This window comes from Quercus lobata, chromosome 10, assembly GCF_001633185.2.
Source record: "Quercus lobata isolate SW786 chromosome 10, ValleyOak3.0 Primary Assembly, whole genome shotgun sequence".
Lineage (NCBI taxonomy): Eukaryota > Viridiplantae > Streptophyta > Magnoliopsida > Fagales > Fagaceae > Quercus > Quercus lobata.
Genome location: NC_044913.1, coordinates 65,602,965 through 65,626,559, shown reverse-complemented (window position 1 = coordinate 65,626,559; position 23,595 = coordinate 65,602,965). Strand labels below are relative to the sequence as shown.

At 33.4% G+C, this 23,595-nt stretch overlaps 2 protein-coding genes across 3 annotated transcripts; both read right to left on the bottom strand.

The window, feature by feature from the left end:
• Positions 1 to 7,571: 7,571 nt before the first annotated feature.
• LOC115965258 (glutaminyl-peptide cyclotransferase-like) lies at positions 7,572 to 14,562 on the bottom strand. Its single transcript, XM_031084429.1, has 5 exons — positions 14,350 to 14,562; positions 9,643 to 9,713; positions 9,480 to 9,507; positions 9,111 to 9,165; positions 7,572 to 7,703 (listed from the first exon to the last, which is right to left on the bottom strand). Exons 1-5 carry the CDS (start codon positions 14,560 to 14,562, stop codon positions 7,582 to 7,584), a joined length of 489 nt encoding a protein of 162 aa, XP_030940289.1. The 3' UTR covers positions 7,572 to 7,581.
• A 3,211-nt stretch (positions 14,563 to 17,773) lies between these two features.
• Positions 17,774 to 19,659, bottom strand: LOC115962562 (50S ribosomal protein L30-like). Of its 2 annotated transcripts, none has more exons than XM_031081418.1 (3): positions 19,447 to 19,659; positions 18,228 to 18,478; positions 17,774 to 18,143 (listed from the first exon to the last, which is right to left on the bottom strand). In XM_031081418.1, exons 2-3 carry the CDS (start codon positions 18,417 to 18,419, stop codon positions 18,012 to 18,014), a joined length of 324 nt encoding a protein of 107 aa, XP_030937278.1. In that variant the 5' UTR covers positions 18,420 to 18,478; positions 19,447 to 19,659; the 3' UTR covers positions 17,774 to 18,011. The 2 variants fall into 2 exon arrangements, with proteins under 2 accessions (XP_030937278.1, XP_030937279.1); XM_031081419.1 differs by having other exon boundaries at positions 18,228 to 18,434; positions 19,447 to 19,658.
• Positions 19,660 to 23,595: the final 3,936 nt, after the last annotated feature.

The window sequence follows — 23,595 nt, the reverse complement described above, 5'->3', positions numbered from 1 at the left end:
CTCTTCATTTTCAGATTATGTGCCATAAAATATTTCTTCATTATGTATTCATGGTTATACGTCTAATCCATTACATATATATAGTAGAAAAAAAAAAACATTTTGACATCATCTTGAGTAACATGAAAGAAATTGTGACAATTAAGGCAAGGACATCTCATTGTGCCCTCGACCTTGGTCCCTGGACATGTAAATGTAATATATAGGAGCTCATCAACACCTTTTTCATACTCTCCATAAGGAAACACCAACAAGGTATCTCAAGAAGGTCTCGTAAGACCTCTGATTCACAATATGTGGCATTAGTATTCCGTTTTATGTTTCATCAACCATAGTTTGCTACATATCTGTATTATTCCTTATAAAGTAGTAATTAATGTTTAAAATTGAAAAAAAAAAAAAATTAAGCATTTGTTATACTACAATTGGTGGAAAATAAAGTGTAAACACTAGTCCACTCTTAGTGTTCTACTAATTGAAAAAATTATACGGGAGTGCAATAATGTCATACTCTCTACTCTCATCTAAATAGTATATCTCACCATGAAATTTAACTAGTGGGAGTGTGGGACTCACTATTTATGTGAAAAGAGGAAATATGACATTATTTATATTTATTAAAATTTTTATAAAGCAACCAAAGTTTGATATGGACAAAAGACACTCAAAAAATTATAATTTGTGCATCACAAACTGAAACACATAACAAAAGTTTATATCCTTGATTCCATGAGTTCCTATTTTCCTTGATAAGCATGTTGATAGATAAATAAATAAATAAAAACTGGTAGTGACAACTAAAAATATAATTAAGTGGCTGGATCTGTACTGTGTAACAAGAGAGTATTCATAAATATATATTGTTAATGTTTATGGTACATGAAGAAAATATAGAAGTTAATTAATAATTTGCAGAAAATCATAAGATCTTTAAATCCCACACTACATATTCCAAAAAGAGGAGAATTAAAAATATTATGTTTTCCCTCCATTTTCATTTTATTTTTTCAATTTAAAAAAATCTGAAATAATGAAAATAAACTATAACTAGGCGTGAGTTTGTATAGGAACGCATTTGCGTTGCGTCTGGCGTTTACACTTTTTGGCTGGGTCCTGTGCACTGTTTACGAGACCCGTAAGTACGAGAAAACATAAATCTAACTTTAAAATTGGGTCCCATGACACTATTCACACTTTTAAAAATTATTTTGTTATAATATTTTCAGTAAAAAGTTTTCAGTTTTCAGTTTTCAATAATAAGCCATATCCAAACAGAGGTCCAGAAGTGCCCTTGTCCATAGCCATAGCTAGAGGGAAAGCTAGAAGGATTAGTTCTACTGGCATTAGGGGCAAAAGGGACGGTTCCTTGGGCAAAAATATAAGCAAGAAAGGTAGAAGAAGAAGAGGGTAACCCAGCTATAGTCTTCTCCTTCATACAAGGGCACAGAACTTTGTGGAACACCTTCAATGATTTATTCATTTGTTGTAACTCTTGAAAGTTAAGCTCTCCTCAGAAGAAACCTCCCGTCAACCCCTATTTTCTCTTGCCTTTTTCAGTTTCTGAAGTGCCTTTTCTCGCTCTTTCTCAGCCTCGAGTTGCCTGAGAAGCTCATCGCATTGTTGGTTGAGCTATTGATTCTCACCCTCCAATATTGAGCCTCCAAAGGATGGGTATTACTATCCTCTTGGGCTTGTGAAGGGTTTTGTTTTAGGAAGCGGTTGGCCACAGACTCAACTGAGGGATGACCAAATGACAAGGACTTTCCAGCTGGAAAGAAAACTACCACACCAACCTCAGCACCACATAGAGTCACCAACTCACTAGCTTTTTTGTTGATAGCAGTCCAGACCTACGTTTTGAGAAAGTAACAAGACGATCAACTTCTTTGTCTATTTTCTTCATCTCCATCTTTTGTTTTCCCTTGGTCTTTTTGCTCTCCATAGCTAGAAAAATAGAGAAAAGAGATGATGGTCTTTAAATTTCATGTTTGGCTTGAACAGATGGCTGTCTTGTTTTAGTAGTGATGCATATAAAGAAGTGGAAAGCTTAGGTAATTAAATGATTTGGATTATCATTATCAAATAAAAAAATGATTTGGATTATCCACAAGCTATAGCCACGTTTTCCAAAAACGCGGCGATAGGTCCAGTTGAATAATTTTGAATTGGAGGGTGAGCTATAGCCGCGTTTTTAAAAAAACGCCACTATAGCTAACATAAAACGCAGCTAAAGATAAGCTGTAGCCGCGTTTTAAGAAAATGCAGCTATAGGTCCAATCGAATAATTTTTAAAGTGGACTTATAGCCACATTTTTGGAAAACGCGGCTATAGGTCACCTTTAGCTGCGTTTTAAAACCTGAGAAATGCAGCTACATGTTACCTATAGCCGCGTTTTACATAAACGCGGCTATAGGTCTTGACATATAAAATTTTTAAAAGCTTACCTATAGCTGCGTTTTTTAGAAATGCGGCAATAGGTAGCACTTAAAAAAAAAAAAAAAATTTCCTGAAGCTTCCCACGTACACCTCCTTTCCCACCTACCCCCACATACTTATCTTTTCTTTCATTTCCCATTCTTTCTTCATTCTTCAGGTTCCTTGTTCTCTCTTTTTTTCTTTTCTTTTTCTTTCTTCCTTCTTCACATCTGGGTAACTCTTTCTTCTCCTTTTTTTTTTTTTTTTTTTTTTTTTTCCTTCTTCACATCCAGGTAACTCTTTTCTCTTTTCTCTTTTCTCTTTTTTTTTTTTTTTTTTCCTTCACATTTGGGTACGTACCTTTGTTTTGTTTTTTTTTTTTTCCTTTTCCTTTCTTCCTTCTTCACAGGTTTGTGTTCTTTTGTGTTTCTGAGCTTGTGCTTTTGTTTTCCTAAATGGTTTTAGTGTTAGATTTGGTTGGTTTTGTTGAATGAGAGGAGATTCATGGGTTTGTGTTGTTATATTTTGGAGCACATTGTGTATGATTTTGAATTTTTTGGGTGTGTTTGTATTGTGAGTATGTTGTGTTTGATTTTTAATTTTCTGGGTTTGTGTTTGATTTTGAATTTTTTGGGTTTATGTTTGATTTTTAATTTTCTGAGTGCATGTGTTTGTATTGTGAGTATGTTGTGTTTGATTTAGAATTTTCTGTGTGTGTTTGTATTGTGAGTATGTTGTATTTGATTTTGAATTTTCTGGATTTGTGTTTGATTTTGAATTTTTTATATTTGAATTTTGAATTTTCTGGGGAAAAAAAACCCAGAATTTTTTTTTTTTTTTTTTTTTTGTTTTTTGAAAAACCTATAGCTGTGTTTTCTGACGCGGCTTAAAGCTGGTCTGTAGAAAACGCGGCTATAGGTCTTAGCCTATAGCCATGTTTCTAAAAACGCAGCTATAAGGTAGACCTTTAGCCACGGTTACAAAAACGCGGCTATAGGCCTATTGCTGCACTGCTTAGGCCGCGTTTGTAAACACGGCTATAGGAAACACGGCTCTACCTTATGGCTGCATTTTTTAAACGCGGCTACAGACCCATTTTTTTGTAGTGGTTGTCTATTTCTATGGACTACCCTCTTAATTTTGAATAGTGAATTTCATTGATTGCACTATTAATTTTCTTTTTAACATGCCAGTTATTGATTGTGTTTCATCTATATTCCCCATAAAAAATAAAGCATTTTTATGTACTCACAGTTCAAGAAGTTATTATAGGTATCTAATTCCCTAATTAACAATTTCTGTTTCATATTAATTATCTATAACCTTCTTATAGGTACTTTAAGATGCATCTCTACTAGTCAAGAGCTTTGTAACTTAATTGTCACATTTTAATGTACAAAGTGTTTGGAGATTTAGGAGGAAAAAATGTTTGAACTATAGGATTAGCAGCATATTGTAATTATCTTTTAAAAAAAATACTAAATCTATTATAAATTTTACTACAAAAAACTTACAAACTGATATGGAAGAGAATGTGATTGGTAGTACTTCAATAACTATAAGATAATAAACGAGTATTTGAAATTGCTTATTTTGATTCTTGACACAATACTTTGTAAGATCTATTTAATAAAATTTGTAATATTTCTTACATCATTCAATTTTTTTAGCATTCTAAAAGTGGAAGGAAAAATGTATAACTCATTTATAATAATATTGCTTAGTTTCCCATTTTGGGGCCTTTATCCATTAGAGGCCCTAGGTCATGGCCAGGCCTAGGGTCGACTCTAGATACAACTGTATCATGGTCGTTAATTAGGGTATTGGGCTTAAAGAGTTAGATATTAGGAGAGCTTTCGACTCCCTTGTTGGTAGGAAAAAAAAAGTGATGGGCTTGTTTTGCTACCACGTATACAATATACTTTATACTACCCTTTAATAACTACCAATATAATATTGGGACAATCAAAAACATTTATTAATTAGCATAAAGTTCACACACACGCACAAAATACTCATGAAAGCCCTTTTTATGAGGGTGAAGTTCTTTCATAGTGAGGGAAGAGGAAGTAGGCCACCAACACAAGAAAATTATAAATTACTCTAGGAGTATAATAAATGTGTAAACTCTCACATAATTGTAGGTCTCACTAATTAAACTCAAGGTGAGACCTGTTATTTATGTGAGAGTATAATAAATGTTGCACCCTCACTTCTCACATTACTAGTGGATCCCTTCATAAATTTAATTAGTAAAACATACAATTATATGGGAGAGTACACATTGATCATAGTCCTTGAATATTCTATAATCACCCCACCAACACTAAGGAAACAATGGGCTGCTAGTTAAACCCCAGTAAAAGCATTGTTGAACAAGGTAGATGAGGAAAAATGAAATTAACTGCCAATCATTGAATAAGAAAAGTTGTTGAAAAGAATGTATCAATATCCTCTAGAGTTTCTAGGGTACACTACAATGTGAAAATCTTTAAGGGTCTATTTGGTTGGAGTGAAAACTAAAGGGATAGAAAATGAGAGAGAGAAAATGGGAAAAATGTGTGTTTGGCTGGGAGTGGAAAGGGGTAGAGAAAATGGTGCAGCTCAACAGTTTTCTTTCCAAGCCCATCAAAACTTAATCTTCTTGGGGAAAAAACACGAGGGAAAATGGGGAGTTGGGTTTTTGGACGAAATTGCCTGTCCAACGTTCAAATTTTTATTAAATCTTCTTCTTCTTCTTCTTCTTCTTCTTCTTCTTCTTCTTTTTTTTTTTTTTTTTTTTTTTTTTTTTCCTCTTTGCTATTTTGTCTTTTCATAATTTATCATTTCTTTTTTCTTTTTTATGTGCACATCCTTTTTTTTTTTTGTATTTTCTGATATTATCATTCTTTTCGTTTTTCCTTTTCTTTTTTGGTGCTCATCCTTTCTTTTCTCAACAAATTTTTTTTTTTTTTGGAGAAAAAAGTTTTGGGTTCTTTGAACTTCTTGTGCGCTTTTTTTTTTACTGAATATTATTTATTTAAAATGATGTGTTCATTCATACACAATTTTTTAATAGAAATTTAATGTATTATTTTTTGTTTTATCTAATTGGGACACGATAGTAAATTTATACAAATTCCTCTCAACTAAACAAAAAAGTTTTTCATCTCTCCACTTTTTCATTTTCCCAACCAAACACCATGAAAGAAAATTAAAATCTCTTCTACCCTCCAACTTTTCTATCACCTTCTAATTTTCTATCCTCTCACTTTTCCACCCTCTAATCAAATGGACCCTAAATCCCAACATTTCCTTTATAATAAAGGGGGAAGATTTTGCTGCATGAACATACCACCCGTCCCCACCCTCCTCCTCCCATGGCCAGTAGCTGGAGTTATATTCTGATTCCAGGGGTGTAAAAACTAATTTTATCACGTTGATTTTAAACCAAATTAACAACATTTTTAAGATATAAAAAAAATTCAAAGAGATTGTCACAGCATTTTACTTACAACATCCGCACGTTTTATGCAAATTTGAAGGTTGCAAGTGCCATCATTGACCTTGTGGCCTTGATGCCTTGTCTTTAAGAATGGCCCTGTGGTAGTACATAACCTGTCCTCGTAGTAATTGTATCCTGTTGTACATAATTGCAATTGCTCTTTGCCCATCCCTCTTTTCTCAACAATTCTCAATATGATTAGTTTTTGATAAACATTCACAGCTTCTTGAGGGGACTATTACAAGAAGGGAGACTATTAGAACTATTACAAGTGAGGGAGACTATTAGAAGTGTCAAGAGCTGCCATTGTTGCAACATATGTACAATAGAATTGAGGTTTGGGGTATTGCACCGAGTGCATTACTTCTCAATGACTGAGATTGAGAATTATGAAAGAACTTTCAATCTTAGACTTTGAAGTTTGAATACAAAAATTTAAGAAAAAAAGTTGGGGAAGTAAAAAAATTTGTGAGACGTATAAGTAGGCATTGCACCCGGTGGGTAATGTATCAAATCTCAATCACAATTACTATGACAATAGGTACTGTAATAGAGAATATGAGAGACTATTCTTATTGTACCACCACATATTAGCATGTCGAATAACAGGCGTTGTAGAGTCATGCATCAAGCACCATGTTGTTACCTTTAACCTTTATATGTTTGGTTTGTATAACGCATAAATCTTGACTGTTATATCAACACATAATGAAGTTCCCAGTAATTTAATCTATGGCACCCTGCAGCTTACCAATAAGACTTAAATTCACCATATAACAATTGACAAGCTTCGAGCAACCAAGAAAAGACCAAAAATAGCAGCACTGCCTAGTTTAAAAGTGCTTGAATTTAGGGTAAGACGTACCAAAAAAAAGTTAGCCATATCAATGCTTTACTCCAAAAAACCTAGTCTAGTTACAATTGAGAGACCTCATAATCACTTAAAAACCTAAGACCCACCTAATAAATATCAGATATGAGACTTAGCACACATCAACATAAAACACACTCGCACAATCCAATCCAATCCAGTTTGGGATATCACATAGATCTACTCTCCTGATTGATTTTGAAATAGATATAGTGTATAGAGACGCAAAGAAGAGGATCCAAGATTATCAGAACGAATAACATCTTCTAATGTGACACACATATATATGGCCACGGTGCTTTAAAGATCAACATGATCCTCTCTATTTCAAATCCTGTTTATTTCATCCATTTTATGGTTTAGATTTTTATTTTCTGCTTCTAACAAGGTACAAGTTGTCATATTATTTAAAATTTTAAATGATGCAACTGTATCCACCATCCCTCACCGAGTTTTGTTTGCCAAATATGCAAACATGGTTACTGCCTTACTGGATAAACGATAGTTAAGGAGGGAATCATCTTTTTTCAACAACCAATAAAGACTTTTTACTTCTTTTTTATTATTGGAATTCTTTCTCAGTAACTTGTGTGCCATCGTCCAAAGAATTCTTTCAAATTTACCTTTATGCCTCCATCTTTCCCACTATAATTTGATCCTAACAATATCCCTCCCCTAAATGACTGCTCTTTCTTGCTTGTAACTTTTATTCTTCGAGCAAAAGGTTTTTCCTGTGCATTGACGGTCCAAAATTTGAGGAATGCTTCCAAATGTCGAGTACTTCATGATTATTATTACTATTTTTTTTGTCTATGGCTTTGTAAAAACGGCTAGCTCCCGCAAGCAAAGCTGCTCAATAATTCCACTTTTAACTGTTTTGTTTACTTGATGCAGCTTGATCTCATAAAGCTTTGGCCAATGTTTTCCTGTCACTGTTTTGGGGGGAAAATTAGATACAATTTGAATAAGCCATGATCAGCAGATATTCTCGAAAACAAGTCTTATTAGATGCAACATTATTTCTTTAAAAAAATGTGTTAGGTTCTAAAGTGTAGGACTTTATGTATTTAGAACTCTAATTTGTATTGTTGGCAAACCATGATCAAAACAATGTGTTTAGAAGTGTTTAACGCTAGCTCAGATTTGTATGTCAATGTAAAGTTGGAATCGAGTGTAAAGCAGAAAGCACTATGGCTTTCGGCCTGGCTCGATCGATCGAAGCTTAGGCTCGACCGATCGAAGCTCGGGCAGATTGCTTTTCTGCAGAATTTTCCAACTCAGCCCTAATTGTTTTAAAACGTTTTTAGGGTTTTTTATTTGTCCTAAGTATAAAAGGCAAACCCTAGCCACGTTTTAGTGTTGCTCATATTACGGTTTGTGTAAATCTCTTGTGAGATCTAGAGGAGCTTTCATTTACATAAACTTAGGGTTTTCAAGGAGGAGATATTCTCTACACCTTGATGATCAAAATAGTTGCTGCCATTAAAACTTAAAGAATACACAAGCGGGGGTGCTTGTAGCTGGTGGGAATCCAAGAAAGAAGGAGTCCGTGAATTCGGAGCTTGCACGTGGTCGTGTCAGTAAGTTCTATTGGTTGGTAGCATTAGGAAGTCGAGCGGGGGTGCTTGTAAGTCCTTTTGTATGAACTTCGATTCTTTCTGATAGTGGATTCAAGTTTACCTTGAGGATAGCTAGGTCAAATCCTCCCCAGGTTTTTACCGGTTTGGTTTCCTGGGTAATCATATCGTGTGTTATTTATTTTCCGCTGCTTTGCATGATTTGATCTTTATTATTGTGATAACCTAGACTTGTTTAATTGGACTAAGTAACAACTTGGCAAATTACCTAGGTTGAATCAATTGTGTAAGGGGTCTAAAAACCATCAAAATGCTTGAGTTAATATAAACATTAAGAGATTGCAATGACAGAAAAGTAGGTAGATCGTAATGAGCTTTTAACGAGAGAAATTAAAGAATAAAAATTTGCAGGCAGCATCAATTAATAACATACAAAAACTAAACAACAAAAGAGTGCAATATATTCCAAAACCCTCTTTTATCACCCTTCCTATACGGTCAGCTATCTGCCTCCAGAGAGCCAGTTTGAAACTTAAAATATTTAGGAACGTGCAAATCTTGGTAAACGTGGGGAATAATTATACCATAAAACTAGTGAACCTGAGTTTTAGCTCACTAACTTTTATTTTTTCTGTTTTTGGCAGATAAGCTCCCTAACTCAACTGGTCATGAAACATCAAATATCCCAAACAATTCACTGGCCACATGCAAGATGATGATAATGCTGATTTTAGAGCAATCATATCAAACATTGGAGCTTACCAAAGATGCGCTTTGTAGCACTGTTCCAGGCTATGCCATTTAAAACATCAATACCCTAGAAGGACATGAGATTTCCAAAGAAAAATTAATTAGACAACTTCTGACCAAAAAATATAGAGGCAACTTAAAAGAATTTTTTTTTTTTTTTTAAAAGCATTTAATTCTGAGAAAGATTAAGAAGAAGTAAAAGTAGATGCCTAAAAGGAAAGCCATTTTTAAGGAGTCTTTTCCTCTCTTTCAGGGAACCAAATAAGGCCTACATGGTACTACAATTCACAAGGTGCACTATAATGGCAAAGTAATTTTTTTAACAAAGATAGAGTATTTTATATTTTGATAGAGTATTTTATATTTTGTTCAAATACTTACATTATTTCCAGCTTGTAACAAATTTTCCCTGTAAGAAAAGAAAAGGAGAGAAAGAGGACAATTGAGTGCAACTTTCAAGAACATAAAATAGAACTTAATTTATCTAATTGTAGGTGTAAACATCAGTTAATTCATCAAAATGATAGGAAATGCAAAGGAAAACCTTAAATTTTGAAGAAGAACCCATCCAAGTAAAGTACCATCCTTAGGTGAGATTCTAGCATTGTAGTCAGTCTACAGAATGAAAATTTTGAGTCATAAAGTAATCCAAGAAAATAGAAAACTTCTCAATCCATGAAATAATGTTCATCCAACAAACAACAGTATCATGTAAATTGTAGATCATGAAGGTAGCAATAGCTAAGAAGCTGAAGCTTCAAAGAAGTCCACTTGTTGGAAAACCCTGGTCCTACAGAGGATATCCATAACAACATACTGCAATGAGAAGTTGCATCTTGGTCTATCCCATGAAGCAGGATTTAAATGGTCAAAGATACTTTCGAAAGGGAGGAGCTGATTTGGGAAGCAAAAGAGACAAATTTAGTTTCGTTTTTGTTTGAACATTAATTGTGTTTTTATTATAGGCCCTAGTATTTAATTAGGTTAATTAGAATTTTTATTTAAAGTTTAGGGTATTTTTGTCATTCAATAAGTAGGGTTTCTTACACCTAGGGTTTAGTTTTTCCAATATAAGCAAACAACTGTACTCCTTTTGGAGATGATTTATAGAGATGATTTGATGAATCGAAATTTCTATTGGTTTCTTTGGTTTGGTGCTGATTCTAGCCAACCCTAGGTGCTAACTCCTAACAGTTTTTTCCTCGCTTGGTGCTGAATTCTAGGTTCTTGCCGTTTATTTCCCTGTCTTTTAAATTTATTGTTGCAAAATTCAGGTTGTCCTGCACCAAGAGCATCTCATGTTCCAAATATGGGAGGCAATAGCAGGGGCTTTCACATGGCATAGTTGGGATTGTAGCTTAGCTTACCACAAACACTAATCAAAAGAGTGCGATTTAGTGAACTTTTCTGGAGAAGCTTGTAATTTACTGTTGTATCAGTAAAAATGCAAGACATAAAACCATATATACAAACTCTCCACTCATGCCACGTAAAAAAAGATATTTTTTAAGCAAGTAGATTTTTCCATAGGTTGAAGGTTTACAAATTTCATACTCTGCTGCTAACTTTCCGAAAAGAGGTCAAATATCCCACCAAGGAATCCCTAAGCCAATGCCACTTAGATATGCAAATCATGGCCCACAACTAATAAAAAAAAAAAAAAAAAAACTAAACACCATGAAAAACATATCAAAGAAATCAAATCAAATTCTTTGTAACATATATAAATTTATCAAAAAGAGAGTTAAAACTAAACAAAAATCTACTATCACATTTTGGGGGGATAAAAATTAAAAAGCTCATGAAAGGGGTAAAAGACTACAGGCCTGATAATATATTGCTAGAGAAAGCTTAAAATCACTTATAGATTTGATGTAGCATCAGCAATGTCAGGCACTTAAATAAACAAATTGCAAAAAAAAAAAAAAAAAAACAGACTCACTTTTTCTTTCTTTTTTGGGGGAGTAAGAAATGGAATTGATACCAACTATTGTATATAAACAAACCTTTGAAATTTTGATGGTTAATCAGCTACAATGTTGAAGTCCCATCTCTTCCAAACAAGACATTTTCATCAATTGCTAGACCCCAACCATCTTTCATCTGATGAGTAAATTTCTCAAACTGCATGGAGTATAAAACCATGAAGCTTGTTACATATGTCGATCATCATATTAGGGCACACCAAAAAGGAAGAATCTCAGTCAAAAAGAACATTGCAAGAAAAAGGAAACAATTAAAAAGTCAATAGTATGGTATATGAATGACATGTTCATCTAGGATGAGATTAAAAAAAGGATTGCTTTCTATATTTATACAACACATCAATATCACCCCAAAAGGTAATTACAATGTCGAAGACATCACTTATTCCAGATCTAAGTGTGATTTTCACAATTAAATTGTACTAATTATTTCTATTAGCAGAGCCCACATGATCAGGAAGTGAAATCTTAATGGATAGTCAGCTCAACATCTCAAAGATTCCAAACACATCTGCCATTGGGGCCAGTTTGGTGGGAAGGATAGAAAAGTAAGGGATGAATGAAATGGGATGGGGAAAAAAATAAAATTTGCAACAAAATTGTCTTTTTTTTCCTTTACTATTTTTTGGTAGGAAAGATGAAAAAGTGAAAGGATAAAAAGGAATCTGTATCTTGTAATAATTTCCCATTCTATCTTTCTATGGAATTGTTTTTGATGAATTATAGGATAAATTTGTCAAATCCTTTATTCTTGTCATTTTTCTCCCACTTCAGATGAATGGAAGATGGTGAGGCCAGAAGGAATATGCTCATGGTCCTTTTTCTTCTTCCCCTTTTTATAGTCAACCAAACAAGAGAAAATGATAAGCCACCCTGCATTTTCATTCCTTTCAACAGTCCACCCTCCCAAAAATAATAGGTTTCCAATGCATTTCCCAACACTACTCCATCAAGTCTTAATTGGCCCCAACAATCTGATGTTATGTCTCATTTCCAAAATTAATAAACAATTGGAATTGCAAGCAGAAGAATATGGCCCACACATGCAAACATATAGGAAATTTAAAACTAGCTGGTGCAGATTTATTTTTAACAAATTTTTACAGTACTTTAAGTCTTGTCTTTCTTTTCTTTTCTTTCCCTTTTTAGGTGTATTTTAATTCGTTTTGCATTGCATTTAAAATAAGTACTACAACCAAAAAAAAAAAAAAAACATTACACAAGGAAAAGAGGTGAAGCACAAACTTTGCTTAAATTATGTCAATCATATATGAACCTAGTATCCTTCAACCACGTTACTTGGAACAACCTATAAAGAATGTGAAAATTACTATATTAGCATCATTACTCTTTCCATTGTTAGAAGCACAAAACATATAAAAATAAACAATTAAGAAACTACGTGATTAAATACAAAGAAAGTGATGAAGCAAAAGTGCAAAATATATTGGAGGAAAAGCGAAAATGTTAAATAAATTAACTACACATGCTCAACAATTCTATATTGCAAATAAAAAATCTTGCTGAAAGTATTGAAACTTTAGAAAGAATTGTGTGCAAAACATATATGTTTTTTGCTCTACCGTTATTTTAATCCACTGTTTTTTACCTACTTTTCTGGCACTTTTATTATTGTTGTTTATCAAATAATGAAATAGTAATCAGAGAGAGGTTTCCATTGCACCAGCCCCACAGTTACGTAATAGATAGAGAAGACCTATGTCTTAAAACCATAAGGATAGATAGTCCTTGACAACATGCTTATTTGCACCAAGATCTATCATCATGGACTTCTTTTATGGTGTTAAACTACTCAAAATGAAAAAACAATCAATCCAATCAAACTTAAATCTAAACAAGTTATGATAAAGAGTGAGGCAATCAATGGGAAACAGAAGACATCATAAATCGCATGCATATGAATTTGAGTAATATTCCTAGAATGGGTGGGTTGTACACATCCGTGTGTAGGTGCACATGTTTGCTGGCAAGTGGAAACAATGTAAAAACTATATTTCAGATGTATAGAAGTGTCTCATGCAAGCCCAAAATGTATGTGTATGTGTATATGTGTTTATATATGTGTATGTGTATGAGTGTGTGTGTATATGTATGTGTATGTGTATGTGTATGTTTATGTTTATGTGTATGTGCATGTGTATGTGTGTTTATATTTATGTTTATGTTCATTTATGTTTATGTATGTATGTATGTTTATGTATGTGTATGAGTGTGTATGTGTATGTGTATGTTTATGTGTGTGTATCTTTATGTTTATGTATATGTGCATGTGTGTTTATGTTTATATTTATGCATGTTTATGTATGTTTATATTTATAAACATAAACATAAACATAAACACACATACACATAAACATACATGAACACAAACACAAACAAATATACACAAAAACAAACAAACATAAACACATATACACATAAACACGCATAAACAAACATAAACAAAAACAAAAAAAAAATAAATAAACATACACATAAACACACACACATAAACATAAACACACATACAGACTAAAAAAATTAAACCCTCATATAGACTGGAAAAAATTATAAACTAACATCAATCCTCAAACAATTTCGTTAGTTACTTTGGTGTGTTAAATCGAGCATTTATGTGTATTTATGTTTATATTTAAGTTTATGTGTGTGTGTATGTTTACGTTTATGTGAGTTTATACGTGTTTATGTGTATGTGTGTTTATATTTATGTATATATATATTTATGTGTATATGTATGTATGTTTATGTGTATTTGTATATGTATGTGTATGTGTGTGTGTGTGTATGTGTATGTGTATGTGTGCTTATGTATGTGTATGTGTATGTGTATGTGTGCTTGTTCAAAAGATTGAGTAGAAAATCTATCCATTCTTTTTAGTTTTTTCATGTGCTTCAAGAGATCCACAAAACTCATCTAGTGTAAGCTTTGATAAGTCTTTCGCTTCTTCGATTGCAGCAACCATATGTTCAAATTTTATTGACAAACTTCTTAGTATTTTCTATACAATTTTTTGATCATTTATATTATCTCTATAGCCTCTAATTTGATTTATTATTGCTGAAACTTTAGAGAAAAATTCTTGTACAGTTTCACTTTCTTTCATTTGCAAGTTATCAAATTCTCTCCAAAGATCCTGTAGTTTAATTGAAATTACTTTATCATAGCACTAAATTGCTTTTTTAAAATTTCCCATGCTTCTTTGTTTAGTTGCACCTGAAATTCTAGGGAAAATAGTTTTACTTACCCTTTGCTGGATGAAGAGTAGAGCCCTTGCATCCCTTTGCTTGTACTCCTTTAGCTTTGCTATTGTCAAAGTTGACAGATCTTCTAGCTGTTCATAGCCTTCTTCAATTAAATCCCACAAGTCTTGTGAGATGAAGATTGTCTTCATTTGTGTGCTCCAAAAATCATAGCTTTCACTGGTGAAGAATGAAGATGGGAACAATGTTTTGGGCATAGTTGAAGGTGGCTGTACTTGTACTTGTTGCCAGGGTTTATGGTTTGTGTATGTTTGGTTTATAGTTTTAGGACAAAAGGGGCTGGCAACTTGCTTTGATATCAAAATTGTTGGGTGCAAGTTCTTAATTATATGGCTAGGAGTAGAATTTAGTTTTTAACTTTTGTAGAGATGTTACTGTTATGCTAGTTATGAAGGAAAAACAGAGTATTGCAGCATAAATATTTCATTGTTCTTTTTCCGAATGTTACATACTTCATTTTACAACTCACATCTATATATAGATGTGTTAGGAGTTTAGGATGACTACAAGCTTCAAGAATTGCAGAAGTATGGTTTATTTCTCATTGATTGACACTTGTCCATGAGGTGTCCACTTGTTTCCTTGTTCAATTTTGCTACTGCTAGATTCTTCATTTGTTGATATCTAGATTATAGTTAGGGACCCACTTTGACAATTACAAATTACATTCTAACATGAACAGCGTTTATATCCCGAAAACCCATCCCCCCTTTTTTCTTCAGGTCACACAACCTTTTCCAGTTTATCCAATGTACTTTCTTCTCGTCACTTGTTTGTCCCCACCAATATTTCGCAATAATAGAGTTAATATCATTGCAAAGATTCTTCGGCAGTTTGAAGAGGCTCATTGAATACGTTGATATGGCTTGCACAACGGATTTGATGAGGACCTCTCTCCCTGCTTTCCATCCGGTGACTCGCTTAGTTGTTCTCTCTCTCTCAATTCTTTGAACATATTCACCTTATTCTTTCCTCCCACCATCGGCAAGCCTAAGTATTTCTCAAATTCAGTGTTGTATCACTCTATCTATATTTGGTTTGAAGAATAATGCTGCTTTCTGCCAATTTATGGCTTGGCTAGAAGCTCTCTCATATGTGCCTAGTATGTGGAGTAGAAGACGGCATTCGGTCGAGGTGGCTGGGCAGAAGAGTAGGCTATCGTCGGTGAAAAGTAAGTGAGAGATTGTAACTCTGTTTTGGTAAGACATGATGCCCTGTGTGTGTTGTGCTTCAATGGACTTGTGGAGCATCCCTAAAAGTCCCTCCACGCAAAACAGGAATAAATATGGTGATAGCAGGTCACCCTATTTTATTCCTCGTGTCAGATGGATAAAACCTCGATGCTCTCTATTGATGAGTATCGAATAGCTTGCTAAGGATACACCTTGCATGGCTAGATTTACCCACCTGTCTGAGAACCCCATTTTGAGCATTATCTTGCGCAAAAACTCCCATTCGACTCGGTCGTATGCTTTATTGATGTCGAGCTTGATCGCCATGTGGCCAACCTTGCCCTGTCTTCTATTCCTCAATCTATTCAGCATCTCGTACACTACTAAGGTGTTATTTGAGATTAGTCTATCCGGTACGAATAGACTGATCCATATTAGGTAAAAATTAAAAATCGTGAGGGGTTATACAATATTGTTGTTTTTAAATATATTGACAAAAGCTTTTATGTTAAGGTGGTGCCCTACTATGTTGTATCAAATCCTCAACGATTTTAATTTAATTCGTATTAATTGTTAGGTTTTGTCTTCCTCAATGTTTCTTCATATTTATAAATGGAAACATTTATATTTAAATTGCCACTTGCCCACCAAGCAGCGAACATAGGTGTTGTCGTTAGAAATGATGAAGGTCATATCATTGTTGCATTGATGATAAGAACACAGTATGGGTTTGATGTTATTAAGGGATGTCAAGTATGTTAAAAGAAAGGTATAAGATTAGGGTTATTAGGTTTGAACCCATTGGTGAATACAATAAAAATACCAGAGAAATAGAATAACATGTATTTCACTTTTTTATTTATTTATGTAGATTTAAGCTCTTTACGGTTGGCACGATTCAAGTCTAGTGCAACAAACCTTCTCCTGTCGAGTCCAAAACTCCACTGAAAGAACACCTCTCTTTACTTAGAAATTCTCTGGATATGTCCATTTTCGTTTATATTATTACAGTTGGGCCCAATTTTCACATTTACAAATTAATAATGATTCTCTCTTCTTATCAATGAAGGATTCTACATTTGATAATATACTATCTCCTCACTTACCATATTAAAATCTCATATCTTTTTATTAAATTTACCAATTTATTATTCATTAATTTATTAAAATAACAATTTAAAATTAAAATGATCAACAACAATGTTTGGTTATGTGGAGATATGGTTGAGTGGATGTGAATACTTGTTGGTGTGAGGGTTAGGATAAGGAGTTTAGGGTATGGTAGGGTCCAGTGTGTGACTTCTTTGAAAAAGAGTCACCTTCTCCATGTGAGACTAGTTTTAGTTACTTCCCTAAATGAGAAACTCTTTGTCCCTCTTGCTCGAAAAATCACCCACAAAGTCCAAGGAATAACAAGCCTTCAAAGGATTGGGATTGGGCTCATTTTCTCAATAGCAGCTATGGTTGCTGGTGCAGTTATTGAGAAACAAAGGAGGGAAATTGCAGTTCAACAGAATCACAAAATACGTGCTTTCTGGCTAGTACCTCAGTACTTTCTAGTGGGTGCTGGAGAAGCTTTTGTCTATGTTGGACAACTTGAATTTTTCATCAGAGAGGCACCAGAGAGGATGAAATCCATGAGCACAGGGCTTTTCCTAAGCACCATCTCCATGGGTTTCTTTGTTAGCAGTTTGTTGGTGTCTATTGTGGAAAAAGTGACCAACAAGAGCGATTTAAATATGGGAAAGGTAGACAACTTTTACTGGCTGCTTGCAGTGCTCGGATTACTGAATTTCTTAGTTTTTCTGACCTTTGCAATGAGACACCAATACAAAGAGAAGCAGCATATCAGCACTTGTGACAATGGGGAAAAGGAGCTTAAGACTTTAAATGGTCTTACAGTTGATAAAACAGAAGAGAAGGTGAGTATTTAGGCAATGGAGGTACCCTAGCATGTATGTATGCTTTCAAGGGACCCTAGCATGTATGTATGCTTTCAAGGGACTTGTAGTACTACTTGGTCCCAGATATTGTAAAATCAATGTGTTTCATCCTCATAAATCATCACATGGTAATTGGTCATTTGATCCCTATTAAATATTTTTTGATTTATGAAAATGTCACATTAATGTGCGTTCTCAATGTTCATGAACATTCTTAATTAACTACCTCTGCCAATCAGGGACTCATCAAAAGAAACCATTCACTAAATTGCAGATATAAATTAAAAGGGTACTAGGTTGTAGGATTTCTCCATAGAGCAACTTCTAACCTGATAATGTTTCCAGCTGAGAATCACAAGACTCAAAAAAAATATAGAAATTAATAAACAACTGGGTCCATTGATACATTAGTAAACTAGACAAAGCATCAAGATTACTGAATTGGCAACGATTCTGGAAAAACTGTCTACTTAACAACAAATCCACATATAAAAAGCTTAGAGCTGACCACTGAAAAAAATGCATAGACCCTTAAGAAGAATCACTTGCTGAAGCAGGTAGGTGATTTATGACCAATGGGGGACGTAAAGCCTGGTGGTTTGCCTCCTTTTGTTTGCGAGCCTTGTACATCTCTTCCGTCTCAATCACTATCAATCTCTTGACCTGATTGGTTTATAAAATTACTAATCAGAACAAGTATAGATACACAATTTCAAGCAAAGGATGAATTCAGTGTAATATTGAAACCTGTTGGAGCATTCCCCTGACAGTAGGAGTATTCCATCGCATGACAGTTCGGTTGCACTTGCGCAGTCGCAATGCCTCTAAAGTGCGCCGGTGAAGTCTCCTTGTCCCTGGAATTCCCCTCACCAAAGTTATATATAGGTTAGGGCTCCATGCAATTGGGGCACAGGCTTTGTAAGCCTTGAATGCATTCATGTCTTCACCTTTGATCTACACAGTCCATGGTAATCTCTAAGCACTACTCCAATATCCTTCTGTATATATAAAATAAAAGATGCAAGCTACAACAACGATAATCAAAAGAAATGGGAAAGCCAAAGTAGGGAATGCAATCAGAAGGCTTAAGCATAAAACTCTCTCTTCAAGGTAAAAATAAGCATATAGACTAATTCATCCAAGTAAGAAAAGGGGAGAAAAAAGAAAAAGAAAAAGCACATAGATTACCAACAAGTGAGATAGAAGATATTTTATAAAAATTGCAAGGAGCATAATTCACTTTCTATGCCATGGTTAAATATCACCATTAGTCAATAGTAAGAAATTTGCTTAAAGTCCCAGACATTTGAGGACAAAGCCTTGTTTAGTATAAAATAGCAAACATAAACACCAGAGAAATTGCTAAAATAGTAAAATCAAGCATCCCAATCAAAGTACTGGCTACATTATTATGCTCCTTGATGCACAATTAAGGGTCTCACACACATGGAATTAGCTTTCATGGATTTGATTCCGTTTTCTTTTTAAATTTATCTCTTGATGTGAACTCAACCATAATTAACCAATAGTCCAAGGTAAAAAAAAAAAAAAAAAACCATCAGACTTCTTGAATCAACATTTTCTTTTCAAATAAGACTTCACTGGTACTCACAGGCAGTCGCATTATGGTTCTGAAACGCCAAGATCTAGATGATTTTGAATCAGGGCCGGCCCTTCCCTTAGGCGAGTTAGGCAATTGCCTAAGGCCCCCAAGTGGAAGGGGGGCCCAAAATTTTAGAAAAGAACCGGGTAGTAGAGGGAAAAAAAAATTAGTTTCAAATGAATTACAAAAATAATCTAGCACATCCTTTTAACCAAAAAAACAAAAATTTTGGTAAATCCTATTAAACATTGGTTCTAAACAAAATCATTGACCAAAAATCAACCAGATAAACTACAAATCCGGTCTAAGAGATTAACCACAAATCAAAACAAATAAATCCACTCAAAACCCTAAAAACTTTACCTTTCTCTCTAGTCTCTGCTCTCCGCCTCTCTCTAGTCTCCAGTCTCCACTGTTCAGTCTCCAGCTGGACCGCCTCAGCCTCTCTCTGATTCTCTGCTCTCCGCCTCTCTCAAGTCTCAACTGCTCACCTCACCGTATCAGGTTCTGAGGTTCAGGAATCAGGTATAAAATTATAAATATTTGGGCACAGGGCACTCCATTTTTATTTGTTAAGAACTTAAGATAACTTTGTTGATTTGGGCCCTCCCTGGCTGGTTTTGTAACTTTGTTTATCACTTATCAGTTTATCATTAGGGCTGCCTGGACCCTCCCTGGACTGGGCGTTAAGTTTGGGCCTTCAAGTTTTTTTTTTTTAAGCCTGCATTTTTTTTTTTTTTTTGGGTTATAGATAGGATTTGTTTTTTTTTTTTTTTTGGTGGGTCTTATTAATAAGTCTTGTGTTAGTGTTATGGCTGTGCTTAAATTTTTGTTATGCTTGTACTTAATTGATTGAAATTGCTAAAAACTTGTTATTGTTCAATGAAACTACAACAATACGCATGTGTTCATAGGCTTTTCTATTTTTTGGATAAGGGTTAATTTTGAACATTTATTATAATTTGGGATTACTTTATTTTCCAATCACAAAAAAAAATCTAGGGGTGTGATGAAAAAATTAAAAATATCACAAAATCTAGCAGGTGAAATAATTTTTTCATCACATCCTTAGATTTTTTTTTTTTTTTTTTTTTTTTGTGATTGGAAAATAAAGTAATCTCAAATTATAATAAATGCTCAAAATTAACCCTTACCTAAAAAATAGAAAAGCCTCTGAGCATGCGCGTGAGCTCGTGCTCAAAGGCTAGTATTCCGTAATTATTATCCTTTTTTGCCAATTTTGTTTATGTATTAATCAACGTGTTATTAATTGGAAGATGATGGTATAATTTAGTATTAACCTATAGGGGAAGGAAAAAACAGATCCATTGAATAAATCTTATAAATAGTGCATATAATGAAAATGCATAATGAAATCGTAACAATAAAACTACTTACAAAATACATGTGGTGACCAACGAAATATTTAACCAAAAAAAAAAAAATGTTATATGTGTAATATCAGTCATTCACAAATGTGTAAAATTAATGGACAAACATGTAAACTTCGACTAGGTATAAATAGAAAATTATAACATTAAAACCAAAAAATAAAAAAGAGCCTCATCACACGTGCTCCTATATATCATCCAAATTTTGTGTTGCTTCTAATGTGAATGTTTATAGATAAATTTTGAAAACCTTAATATAATTAGAATTTGAAAGTGTAGAAGATTGTTCAAACTGGGTTTGTGATTGAAAAATATAAAGCAACAGTTCAATATTGTCATGTACTTCATTTTTAGATTTCTCTGTTAAAGTGGCCCAACTTCCTAACAAAAATTACCCTGTAACATATGGAGAATCCTGAAGAATGAGGGGTCCTAGTTAACTTGTTAAAGAACATCGGTAGCATAAAATCTTGTTTTTTATTTTATTTTTTTATTTTTTTATTAAAAAAAAATCACCCACCATACACATGCAGAAGTCAAAATTTCCAAAATAAACATGCAAAGGTAAACAGAAGCATAGATATAAGATTAGGAATTGACAAATAAATAATTTCCCTCTTCATTTGAAAAATAAAATAAAATAAAAATGAAAGAAGGGAACACCATAGGTACATTGTAATTACACATTCAAAAAATAATTCAATTATTTGATTGTTGCTTTCCATGATTCAAATGTAATTACACATTCAAAATTAAGTTGCTCAAATGTGAAACATGAGTAAGAAAAGGAAATGTAAAAGTTTGGTAACTTCTTCATAAAATCTTGGGGTTCATGCAATCTTAACACTTTCGTTTGGCTAAAATCTAAAATCCTAGATTGGCATCAGTTGTCGATCTATCAAGGTCGCTTTATAGTGCTTTCAGTTGAAACACATATCTAAAAAACCACAATGTGAATGGAATAAGGATGTTACTATCTTTCTCAAGAGTTTTTGGTCCAAACAAAGTAAAAGAAAATTTTTGACAGAAAATTTGAATAGATTGAACCGTGCAAACATACCTTTTAGTACATGTTTCCCAATAGTGATAATGTCCATTCATCCTCATCCACCAATTTGAAACCAAAATCCTTTCATTCAAAATGGCATGCAAAACGTATTAGATCAAATTAGACTCCATAAAATTATTTCATAAAAGTAGAAGGAACAAAAGCAAATATCATAGGAAATAGGAATGAGATCAAACTTGCTAGCACTCTTGAAAGTATAAGAGATTTCGCAAATTGGCGGAGGAAATAACAGACTCTTGAATCAACATCATTAACAATTTAAATGATGAAATTAAAATGGAGATGGTAATGAGAGTTAAAAAAATAATAAATAAATAAATAAAGAAACGTGAAAACGTGAAACATGGGAAATAGAGAAGTTTGAATAATAGACTCTTTTTTTTTTTAATAAAGGTAATTGATTTTTTTTTTTGCAATAACGGCAGATGTGTGTGTTTTTTATTTTTTATTTTTATCAATTATAATGGCAGATATATTCACAAACAAACTTGTGTTTGTTTTATTTATTTATTTATTTTTTATAAATGGATAAAACAATTTGAAAACCATCAAAAGAGTGGTCTTATTTTGTAGGCAATGTTTTAGTGCAAGTTAGACATATATTTTTACCGGACTATCCTTTACTTTTGTCTCTACTTAAACATAGGCTGTAGGGGTATTTTGGAACAAAAAAAAATCCAGTCCAAACAAGTGTAGCCTCTTAAATAGTATTATAGATAAATAAATAAATAAAACAAACACACGTTTGTTTGTGAATATATTTGCCATTATAATCGATAAAAATAAAAAATAAAAAACACACACATCTGCCGTTATTGCCAAAAAAAAAAAAAAATCAATTACCTTTATTAAAAGGGTAATTCTACAATACCCCATCTTTTTTTTTTGGGTACGGTATCCACTAGTAAGCAACCTGCTATATTAGGTTACCAAAACATCACATTTGATAGTATCATCTTCATATTGTGTAGTACTAACATCACATGTTATTATACTTTGTTGTCACATTTGGTGGTTCTCTTATTTTTTCTCATATTTGATGGTACCATTCTCATATTGTGCAGTACCAACATTACATGTGACTGTACTTTTGTCACATTCGATAGTTCCTTTATTTTTTTTTTCTCACATTTGATAGTACCATCCTTACATTATATAATACTAACATCACATATGATTGTACTTTTGTCACATTTAGTGGTTCCCTTATTATTTTCTCACATTTGATGGTACCATCCTCACATTGTATAGTATCAACATCACATGTGACTGTACTTTTGTCATATTCGGTGGTTCCTTTTTTTTTTCCTTACATTTGATGCTACCATCCTCACATTGTGCAGTACCAACTTCATATGTGATTGTATTTTGCCACATTTAGGGGTTCATTTATTTTTTTTTCCTCACATTTGATAGTACCATCCTTACATTGCGTAATACCAATATCACATGTGACTGTATTTTTATCACATTCGGTAGTTCCCTTATTTTTTCTCACATTTTATGGTACTATCCTTACATTGCGCTGTACCAACATCACATATGACTATACTTTTGTCATATTCGGTGGTTCCCTTATTTTTTTTCCTCACATTTTATGGTACCAATCTCACAAAGTGCAGTATTAACATCACATGTGACTGTGCTTTTGTCACATTTGGTGGTTCTCTTATTTTTTTCTCACATTTTATGGTACTATCCTTACACTGCGTAGTACCAACATCATATGTGACCGTACTTTTGTCATATTCGGTGGTTCCCTTATTTTTTTTCCTCACATTTTATGGTACCAATCTCACAAAGCGTAGTACTAACATCACATATAACCGTACTTTTGTCACATTCAGTGGTTCCCTTATTTTTTTCTCACATTTTATGGTACCAGTCTCACATTGTGCATTACCAACATCACATGTGATTGTACTTTTATCACATTCGGTGGTTCTCTTATTTTTTTTCCTCACATTTTATGGTACTAGTCTCACATTGCGCAGTACCAACATCACATATGACTGTACTTTTGTTACATTTGGTGGTTCTCTTATTTTTTTT

Excerpts from the sequence above, each read along its gene's own strand:
- LOC115962562 (XM_031081418.1), bottom strand. The coding sequence starts at position 18,419 with ATGAATGCATTCAAGGCTTACAAAGCCTGTGCCCCAATTGCATGGAGC. Across the intron at positions 18,144-18,227 it reads TCAGGGGAATGCTCCAACAG|GTCAAGAGATTGATAGTGAT; the intron begins GTTTCAATATTA and ends TAAACCAATCAG.
- LOC115965258 (XM_031084429.1), bottom strand. The coding sequence starts at position 14,562 with ATGCCCAAAACATTGTTCCCATCTTCATTCTTCACCAGTGAAAGCTAT. Across the intron at positions 9,714-14,349 it reads TACTCTTCATCCAGCAAAGG|ACTGACTACAATGCTAGAAT; the intron begins GTAAGTAAAACT and ends TTCATTCTGTAG. Across the intron at positions 9,508-9,642 it reads GTTCTTCTTCAAAATTTAAG|GGAAAATTTGTTACAAGCTG; the intron begins GTTTTCCTTTGC and ends CTTTTCTTACAG.